The sequence below is a fragment of the Vigna angularis genome, chromosome 6 (genome assembly GCF_016808095.1).
Source record: "Vigna angularis cultivar LongXiaoDou No.4 chromosome 6, ASM1680809v1, whole genome shotgun sequence".
Taxonomy (NCBI): Eukaryota; Viridiplantae; Streptophyta; class Magnoliopsida; order Fabales; family Fabaceae; genus Vigna; species Vigna angularis.
In genome coordinates, this window is record NC_068975.1 from 32,247,756 (window position 1) to 32,258,497 (window position 10,742).

General features: G+C 31.1%; 2 protein-coding genes across 3 annotated transcripts; one reads left to right on the top strand and one right to left on the bottom strand.

The window, feature by feature from the left end:
- Positions 1-1,665: 1,665 nt before the first annotated feature.
- LOC108342820 (uncharacterized) lies at positions 1,666-6,369 on the top strand. 2 transcript variants are annotated; one of them, XM_017580645.2, is made up of 8 exons: positions 1,666-1,822; positions 2,412-2,623; positions 2,711-2,851; positions 5,064-5,172; positions 5,307-5,368; positions 5,551-5,654; positions 5,906-6,035; positions 6,166-6,369. In XM_017580645.2, exons 2-7 carry the CDS (start codon positions 2,531-2,533, stop codon positions 6,009-6,011), a joined length of 615 nt encoding a protein of 204 aa, XP_017436134.1. In that variant the 5' UTR covers positions 1,666-1,822; positions 2,412-2,530; the 3' UTR covers positions 6,012-6,035; positions 6,166-6,369. The 2 variants fall into 2 exon arrangements, with proteins under 2 accessions (XP_017436134.1, XP_017436133.1); XM_017580644.2 differs by having other exon boundaries at positions 5,906-6,369.
- A 1,477-nt stretch (positions 6,370-7,846) lies between these two features.
- LOC108342821 (uncharacterized) lies at positions 7,847-8,528 on the bottom strand. The gene has a single exon (XM_017580646.2). The coding sequence runs from the start codon at positions 8,501-8,503 to the stop codon at positions 7,988-7,990; it is 516 nt and encodes a 171-aa protein (XP_017436135.1). The 5' UTR covers positions 8,504-8,528; the 3' UTR covers positions 7,847-7,987.
- Between the last annotated feature and the right edge of the window lie 2,214 nt (positions 8,529-10,742).

Consider the following 10,742-nt stretch of genomic DNA (forward strand, 5'->3'; position numbering starts at 1 on the left):
GCAATAAAAAAAATTTTAGTGGTAAAAAAGATTACCAAGGAGTGGCAAAATGTTGTGATGATTTTTGTGGTATTGGAATGACCATTTGATTATTCAACATTAATCTGATAGTATGTTAATATCAACTTCAAATCCTTATTCAACATCATTAAACATAATATAAGTAGATACAACAAAAATATATGACTCATTATGTGGTGCATCAACGTTGTCCATTTGGTCAACCTGAACCTCCTTAGTTTCATAAGTTTGAACCTTAAAATGTTTCATACAAGTTTTTAGACTCTGACCATATTTCAAACACCTTTTACACATTTTTTTTATTTGTTCTTCCCAATTTTTTTTTGTTACAATCATCGTTAAATTCTCTGGGACACAACTTCTTTGGTCTTCTTGAACCAACCTTGTATATTGATAGTAGTATCTCAATGTCATCAATTTTAGGCCACATTCTTTATTTATTAGACAATTAATCAACAATAATACTACATGTAATCCTAATTTTTTTTAGCGATAATGAACATTTCGCATATGATGTTACTTGTTTAAAATGATATTAATAAATTCAATTATTAATATTCACTCTATGAATAACATGAAATTTAGTCCTTTAATGACAAGTCACTCAGCACATGATAGATAGGATGAATTTCACATGTGAATTATTACAAAAACATAATCACACATATTACACATTAAAAAAGAGTCATAATTATGTTTTAAGTCTCTCGTAAATAAATTTGAGAATTTTGAATCGAGTTTTTCATAACTTTTTACATTTTATTGAGTATCTAATAAATTTATATTTTTTAATTGAATTTTCACTCTTAAATTATTTTTGTTAATCGGATTATGTGATGTTGAATGTTTGATGTGGTTGTTATCTTGTTATATTAATTAACTTCTTGTTGCATGTTAATTATATACTTAACACATAATTAAGTCTTAACTCCACTTAGGTAACAGAATAATTTAAGAGTGACTTAATTGAAAAATATAAGATTTATCAATTGAAAAATTTTAAATTTATCATATACTTAACACATAATTAAGTATTAAATTCATATCCCAATAATTAACCCTAATTTACTCCACCATTAACAGAAAAGTATAACAAAAATGGTACAACTTCAATTAAAATAGCATAAGAATTAGCATCACAACAAATAGAAATTGAAAACTAACACTTATGAACACTAATAGAACATAGTAAGAATTTATCCCAGGTCAATTTCACATTCTAACTTTTTATGAATAGGCTATTTCCATACGCATTAGTAGGGATTACTAACATATGAATGCATTAATTGTTTTTTAAAGTCAACTGTACTCATAAATTATTTACAACCACTATACTGTTTAAGACCCTTACTAAGGTTACACAGAATATATTTACCTTTTATAAAGACCCCAAGTATAAACTATTTTATAAGGGTCTGTTTTTTAATTTCCCTATTTTCCACTAATTCTAAAATATAATTTAGCTCAATAATATACCTTTCAACGCATTGATCATGTATTAAAATACTAGTTGTTATTAATTTTATTTTTGGGTAAAACTTAATAAATTGCTTACATATTTGATCGCCATAAATAATATAAATATTGAGTAAAAAAGTTATTATAAATTTAATAATAAAAAAGTTATTTTCTTTCTTTGTTTATTCTTTTATTATTACATTTTATTTTTATCCTTAGTTCTTTAGTTCTGCTGTCTGCGCGAAACACAGCTTTGCGAAACCGCATCGATCACTCTTGATCCGATTCCACCGTCACGGATATTTCTTCTGCCACCGTCTATCGCAGCTCTTCGCCGTCGCCGGTAAATCTTTTCAACCATACAACCTCTTTTCTTTTTCTTCCTTCCTCAAATATCGGATCTGTTACTACTGAATTCATTCTAACGAATCACGTCCATGCGGTGGCTCCGATGAAGTGTGATTTTCACAGTTTTGTAACTATCTGAGATTTCTGAAAATTTTAGTATCATATAAATAAGTAACTTAATCATGCATGTATGAGTAGGTAGGTTATGAATGAATTGATGGTAAGTGCCTAAGATCTAGTGAAGCGTCATTCGTAAGCGTCTAATTACAAAAGGCAATGCCCTTGCAATAGAGTAATTACTTGATTGAAAACAAAAAACATACGGTTTTTTGGCTGCGTTGTTGTTAAAACAGGTTTGTACACTGCCGAATCGAAATTGGAATTTTCTGAGGAGTTCTATTTCTCTGTTTACTACTAGAGTAAATAAAATTATCAGATCAATCAATCAATAACTGTTTCCGTGACTCTTACCGTAAAATTCAACAATTACTCTATTTTTTTTATGTAACTCTTGAAATGGAAATGTGTAATATCTTATCACAGTTGTGCTTGTTCAAGGCATCTTACTTCCTTTGCTTGCTCAGGAATCCTGAATGTTGATGACATTGTGAAGTGATGATGAGTTGAAGAGCTATCCAGTAACATGGCATGAACAGTATATTCTTCTACACTCGAAGGTTAATCTAGCTTAAACGTTACAAGGATGTTTTCTTTGTTTTATGGACTATGGAAGTACCTGTTCAGCAAGATGGAGCTTCATGTACTCATATTGGGCATTGACAAAGCTGGGAAAACGGTAAATCATCTTTCAAGTGCCATATTTTTAGTAAATTTCTGAACTTTGTTATGCTGCTCTAAATTGCTGTATAACGCATAAATTTAGACTTTGCTGGAGAAGATGAAGTCAGTCTACTCAAATATCGAAGGCATTCCTCCTGATCGAATTATTCCAACTGTGGGATTGAATATTGGTCGCATTGAAGTGACAAATAGTAAACTTGTATTTTGGGACTTGGGAGGTCAGGTATGGAAATAAATAGGCAAAATTTTCTATTTAAATCCTATAAATGTGTTTTCAATATGAAATGTTGGGAGGTCAGGTATGGAAATAAATAGGCAAAGTTTTCTATTTAAATCCTTGTTTTCAATATGAAATGTTGGTGCTGCCAAAAAGCTGATTGTTTAAAACTCTTCCGTTCCTTGAAGTTCAGTACCTAAAATTATAACCATCTACATAGTTCCTGAAGTGTAATTTTCTTTTGCTTCTTGTTCCTGCAAAAGCTAGCTGAGCTTGATGCCAGAAACACTGGAAGATCTGTGTTCTCTTATATTCTCTCTACCCTTTGTTGGGGAGGCTCTTCCTCTATTTATAGAGGAAAGTCTAACCCCTACCTTTAACCTCCCCACCTTTGTAGGGTAGTATTGTTTCACTTGCACGGTTGTAATGCATTATCCAGAAGTTGTGTGCTTCATGCCCTATATTCTTGTCACACGGGGATAGTTCCTTGATAAGCAGCACTGTTCTTGGAGTCATCTTTGGCCGACAATTACTCGTTCACAACCAGGTTTGGGATCCCAGTTTATGTGTTTTCATTCTAGTACCGAGATATAACTCGATGAAAACCGAGTCACCTACCCTGGCATTGGTCATGGGTCATGATGTCAAACTGTTGAAAGATACCTCGGTTTCTAGCCAATGATCTTGCTGTTGAACAATACCTTGGCTTGTAGTCGATGGTCTTGTATTAGACGCCGCACTTTATATTTTTTTAACATGTAAATAATGAAAGAAAAAGATACCATTTTTCTTTTCAAATTTCTCTTGGGGAAGGCTATCTCTTCTAGTCTAGCTGGTTTGATAATTTTTTTCTAAAGTTAATGCTCATTATTTTCATTCTTAGCTACTCCTACGTCATTAAAGGCAATATGTTAGAACCATGACTTGAACCATGCAATTTGGACCATCAATTTTGTCCTCTCTTTGTCTAAAGCTTGAGAATATTTGTTGAATTTGGTGATGCTGAAGAATATTTTGTAATGTAAAAATTGATCTTATATGCATGGACAATTGGTTCAGCTCTTCATTTATATTTGTAAGCTCGTATGCCTACGGACAGGCAACAAAATACATAAACTGTGCTGAACTATTATTGAACAATTTTTATTTGCTTGAACTATTATTAATTAACATCTTATCTTAAAACACATGTTCCTGTTTCATAAATTAAAATTAAATTTAGTATTGAGCAAATAAACTTTTAAAAATGATTGAATATAGTAAAACTAGGTATAGGATTAATCTCCCTTTTGTCTAAAACACACATAAATAATATATTAATAATGAAGAATGATACAAGTATATATGGCAACCAAACATAACTATGGTAAATAGAAGATATTGTTAAAAAACAATATCAAAAGTCTATGTTTCCTTAATTAACATAAAACACAATATATCTAATATTCCCCCTCAAGTTGGTGCATATACATCATATGTACGAAGCTTGTTACAAATATAATTAATTATTGGTCTCCTTAAAAACTTAGTAAAAATATCTGCTAACTGATCATTTAAGTTAACAAACTTAGTCTTGATGTCTCCAGATACAATATTCTTTCGAATGAAATGATAGTCAATCTCAATGTGTTTGGTTCTTACACGAAAGACATGATTAGAACTTATATGAAGAGCCGCCTAATTGTCACATATAAGTGTCATATGAGTGAGATCTCCAAATTTTAACTCTCTAAGCAATTACTTAATCAAAACAAGTTCACAAGTGGTTGAGGCCATAGCTCTCTATATTATGCTTTTGCACTAGATCTTGTCACGACACTTTGTTTCTTGCTCTTCCATGAAATCAAGTTACTACCAATGGTGACACAATACCCGGAAGTAGATCTTCTATTAGAAGGAGATCTTGCTCAATTAGCATCTAAATAACAAACAATTTTTGTATGGTTATCTAAACTGAAACGTCAATTCAAGTCAGTTTTCTTTCAAAACAATTCAGTTTCTTTAATTCAATTCAGTTTGCTATCAATTTAGTTCAGTTGAATGGTTTTAACAGTTCTGCACATGCTAGAAGGAATTGAATGTATCAATTCATGCAAAGCGCACACTTGACCCTTTTATACTATTTTTTCCTGCTAATTTTATTCCCTTTTATATCATTGTTTGTGTGTTGATGGGGAGGATGAGTGTATATATATGTAATAAGATCCTCTCTTGTCAGCCTGGTCTTCGCTCAATCTGGGAGAAATATTATGAAGAGGCACATGCTGTAATATTTGTTATTGATGCTGCTTCTCCCTCACGCTTTGAAGATGCGAAATCAGCTCTTGGTTAGTGATATTTGATTTTAGTGCTAGTTGATAACTACATATAAACTTCTTTAAGGTTGTGGCCTGAAGTTGTGATGATACTAGATATGATGAAAACATGTGGTACACTGATGATTTAATAACTGGTTTTCCAGAAAAGGTTCTTCGGCATGAGGATCTTCAAGGAGCCCCTCTTTTGATATTAGCGAACAAGCAGGTGAGAGTGGCTATTCTGTCATCCTATATTTATATAGCATTTAATATAACTCTATATTTTATTCTATCTCATCCATCATTTGAGTTTCACCATATTACTTCCTCATTCATGTTATCCCCTTTTTTTGTCCTTTGACATGTGTATCAATTATGGCTGCTTGTTTGACATTCTTGTGACTGCAGGACCTTCCTGAAGCAGTATCAGCTGAAGAGCTTGCTCGATATCTGGATTTGAAGAAGTTGGATGAAAGAGTTTACATGTTTGAAGCTGTGTCAGCATATGATGGGCAAGTAGTAGCATCAACTTTCTAATGCACAATCTAAGACTATACATTATCATTTCAATAAAGATGGAGTTATTTGAAGTACTTGTTCTTGGGCGTTGTCTTCAAAGTGAAAATAACTGTTAGCATATACTGAAGCACATAGACTTGTGTTTGGATCCTCATCTATATTGTGTAGATGTTTGTCATATAAGCAATTAGTACTTGCTTCTGTGTTCATTTTAACTGAAGAGATTTTCTTCTAAAATTTGCAGGATAGGGATTAGGGAAAGTGCAGAATGGTTGGTGGAAGTGATGGAGAGAAGCAAGAGGACTGAAATGTTAAGAGCAAGGGCAGGTGCAATGGGTCCAGGTCCCTAGAAGGGTCTTACACAATAAACTGAAGTGATCTCTCTATTCCTTTATATAGTTTTTGTTAATCCAAATTGGATTATACATGATTAAAAGTCACTGAGCTGAAAATGTAAAAGAATAATTCGATGTTATACTAATCCGAGCCTTGTTTGATGTTTAGTTTGTAATACAGCTGTTTCATGCTAGGCTCAGCCCCCAGTATCTCTTACAGAATTTTTTTCTACTGACATGCCTTGTATAAGCAATCTATCAAGTGCTGGGCTGCGCTGGAGGATTTTCTGCTTCTGCCTCCGTGCACACTTTTGTCGACTCTATTTTGTAATTTGTACGGTTCGTATTGGAATGAATTTAATTTACTTTTCTATCCTTAGCATTGTATAAACACTATTCTGCCATATAGATCCAGGTAGTAATTTGGTGTTTCGAAGATATATGGTATAGTATGAAAGGTATACTTAGGGTGTAGTCGTACTTCTATGGGAGGAATGTGATTGGGGTGGATCAAGCATTCATTTCCATGTGACCCGAGCTATAGGAAATTATGTTAATTTTGTAGTTACTCTGGGAAAAGGTATAATTATATGGAAACAGAAAAATGCAGGAAACAAACATAACAAAATTCTTAAGCATTGAATTTGCATCAGCTAACAGAGCCGCGCCTAGAGGAGTTGGAAGGATATTTCATCATGAGAGGTCCTAAACTGGCCCGTTGTCTGTGTAGTATTTTTGTCAATTCTTATAGACACATTTTATTTTTATGAACCAAATTAAACATAAAAAAAATTGTTACTTGGGAGTAAAAGTAGTTGAGTTATTCTAACTGAAATTTAACATGGACTGCCTGGACTTTGCATGTAATTATTGGAGAAACAAAGTTATCTGGCAGAACCAGCAACTCAACTCCCATCTTGCTTGCTATTAACAACACCCAAATATCAGTTTGTTTGGTAGTTCTGTTACCTACGTGTATTCTCCCACGATAAATGAAGGTATATAACTGATATGTACTCAGCTCTCAAAATTTAAATCCTTACTGGTGTAACCTAACCAATACTCTAACTAAAAAAAGGAGTCTGTTTTCTAGAATCTGAATCTCAGTCCCAATCTCATACCTTGAGTCAGTTTGGGTATTTGATCTGGACGAATTTTTCAATAAATTCCTACGAAAAAAGAAAAAGTAATTTTTTATAAGTTAAAATTAGGTTATACTTGAGTTAATTTATAAAAGTTTGTATGATATAATTTTTAATTTATACATAAATTATTTTTAGTTTATAAAAATGTTAAATTTATTTTATGTGCTTTAATAAAAAATCGTCTAATGAAATCTTGAAAAAAATAGTATTGTTTTCTTTCTGGGTTGCTGGATGAGTTTCACATTGACTTAAACCAATGAATTTGTTTGGAGCAGGATGACGTCCCAATTTGACAAATATATCATTCACTATTCAAGATAAGATATGATAGTGTATACTATTTACTTCAACACTCCTCTCCTCCTTATTTTAGCACTTTTTGTTAGTTTAATAGAAGTAATAACATTCTCTAGCTGAATAGTATGTATTCAATAACGAATGAAATTCTTACAATTTCATGAATTCTAATAAATTATAACTAATGGTAAAGTATGCTACAGATAATGGGCTAATGTGTTTCAACTTAAAACAAGCCCTTTTAAAATAAGCAATTTAAAAAATTAATTGTTTAAGAAGCAAATAAGTTTTTCTTATTAAAATAATTTGAAAAAAGTTTGTTTTTAAAACAAATAAGGCAAACCCTAAGCTACTAAAGACTCATGAGTGACTTCTAATATATCTTCACTACGGTGCATACAGAAAATCTAACACACTTAAACATGATCATGGACTATTTCATTCTGCCATTAATAACACCCAGCAAAGAAAGCAACCAGTGAAAATTTTATTTCCTACCAATGACAAATTAAAGTAGCGACTTAATGAAGCAAGAAATGACATTGAAATTCAGCAGAAATCTGGCCTAGTTCTCTTGAGAACTGAAATGCAACCTCTCTGATGATCCCTTAAGATCTTGATCTCAGAAGAATCCCTCAAATCCTCAAGGCTAATATACTGCTGTTTGACCATCCTCAAGGAATCACCCCCTTTGTCATGAATCCAAACATAAGGGTGACTGGTTTCATCATAGTAATAAAGCAAGCTCTTCAAATCATTGCCATTCTTACCAGGCATGTATGCCTTGTATATGCGTTTACTTTTCAGTCTCTTACAACACCCCGGCTTCAAAGTGTGAACCTTCTTAAGTATTGATCCCACCCTTATCTGCAACTCCACCGGTCGATCACTCAAGTTCCAAATCCTTGTCCCTAACCCATAGGCTTGACTGTGATCGTAGCAGCTGTCAAAGCAACCTCCAAGACAAACAAAACATAAGCCTCTCATTTTCCCCATCAGAGTTTCCAACTTCTTCTTAGTCATCTTAAGCTTCCAAACAAGAAACAACACACGGTTTTGTGTCATAGGAGTTTCATTTATATGTAAAACACCTCAAATTAGATCATTTTATAACTTTTTTTTTCGTTGGAAGTCGATTAAATATATAAGAAAGTTGATGAAATTGAATTAGGTTTAAAATTTTCTTTTTAATGATTATAAAGTTTTATTAGAGTCTATTTTATCGATATTTATTACTGATTTTATGAACTTGAATTAAATTTAAAATTTACTTCTTAGTTAACTTTTTTATAATTGATATCAGATTGTGATATTATATTAAAAAATATATTTTAAATGAACTTCATTTTACGGTTTGATTTTATAAGTTGAATTTATTGTTCATTTGTAACATTTTAGGAAAAAGTAAAGAAAAATTAGTGTCATGTGATCATAAATATATAGGCATGTATTTGATAAGCGTTTTCTGCGGCTGTGATCATAGAAGAACACAAATGCTTATGTTGAGGCGTACACTTGAGAATCGTGAAGATGATAGAATATTGGTTATCCCCTCCATGAAGAAAATGGTAGGGTCCAAAAGAGCCCCAAATTCAACAGAAGAAGACAGTGGAAAAGTTTACTTGCACAGACATAAATTTTAAAAATTTCTAGAAGATGGATTTTCCTTTGATTCTTGGGGTGGGAAAAAGGGGGTATTTCCACCCATACAAGGCATTCATTCAGAGATTCATAATGAGGCAGCATATGATTCTGCGTAACCTTTTATCATAAGGGCTGTCCTTTATTTTAGTTGAGCTTCTAGACAAATAACCTACCCTTCTAAATTGTTGGCACTACACGTTTTATAGTCAGTGGAACATGTCACATGGGAATCACCAAACATCACTTATTTCGGACAAAACTTATACATGCTGGTTTTTTCTGAAAATATATACATGATGATTAAATTTGCAATGTGTATGATAATTTCTTATTTAGGTTGGGAAAAAAACTCAAATCTTATATTAAAAATGAAGGTATTTGAGTTTTACTTAATTTTATAAATATGATCTATAAGGTAATTTGAAACAATATAACTATCACTTAATGTTGGACAATTCTTACTGTCATATCTAACACAAACATGATTTTTTTTTATTCCTTAATTAGTTATTCAACTAAAATGGTATTTTTTTTCCATAGTTCCATTAACTAATATATAAAATCCATTTAATTAACATCAAAGATGATATAATATTTTTAAATTGTTTTTAAAATACAATATGGTGACAAAATATCAGCAATAAAAGTATATCCATCCAATGACACCCGTAAATCTTTATAAGCAGTAACATCATTCGGACAATAATTTCTTATAGTTGCTTGTTTTTTATTCAGTGATGGTTGTTTGTTTTCAATATGATTTGTTTGATCTTCATACTTTTAAGTTTATAAATTGGGTCTCAAACAGACATTATCATATTAAAATATAGAATAAATAAGAAAAGTTTAAACAACTGATCAATTTGAAATTATTATTTTCTTTATCAAATGTGTTCACCGAGTATAATTATTTTAGAATAAATTTTATTAGACATGGAGATCTATTTGAATTTGAATTTAACATAAACTTATAAGAAAATTCATTGTACAATTTTGTCATATGAATACAGAGTTTAGTTAATATTAGCCAGTGGTTCAATTGCAGAATTCATATCATAAGACAAAGGCTACGACAAAGGGTTTGTTTGTCTTACTCACCCTGTTTTTCCCTCTTTATAACACTTCTGTTTTTATTAGTGTTAGCATTCATCATTTGGATTTTTCTGAATCATATATTCGATCGGGCTCGTGATTTCCTTTTTTTTTTCTATAACTAATTTTAATTATTTTTTCTCTATAACTAATTTTAATTAAAAAAATAAAGTATCATTAAGTGATGCTTACATTAATGATCCTGATATATCATATGATTATTAGCATCGTAAACCACAATATTATATAATACAAAAAATAGTAACAAAAAGTTTTGTAAAAAAGTTTTGTACATATCAGAAACTATTTTAACATATTTATACACTCTCTTGTTATTATTTTTACTTTAAACGCGTTTAACTTATTAGTATGGATTATTTTATTCTACTCTAAAGCTTCTATTATATACCTCGGAACGCATATAACTTGGTATTTTTCATTCAATATTATTTATTTTATATTTTTATGTTTGAAAGTAGAATTATGTCTTTTAATGAATTAGTTTCTCTCTTTCAATTTTTACAACTTTTAACTTTAATATACACAATTCTATATTTTATTTTATTAT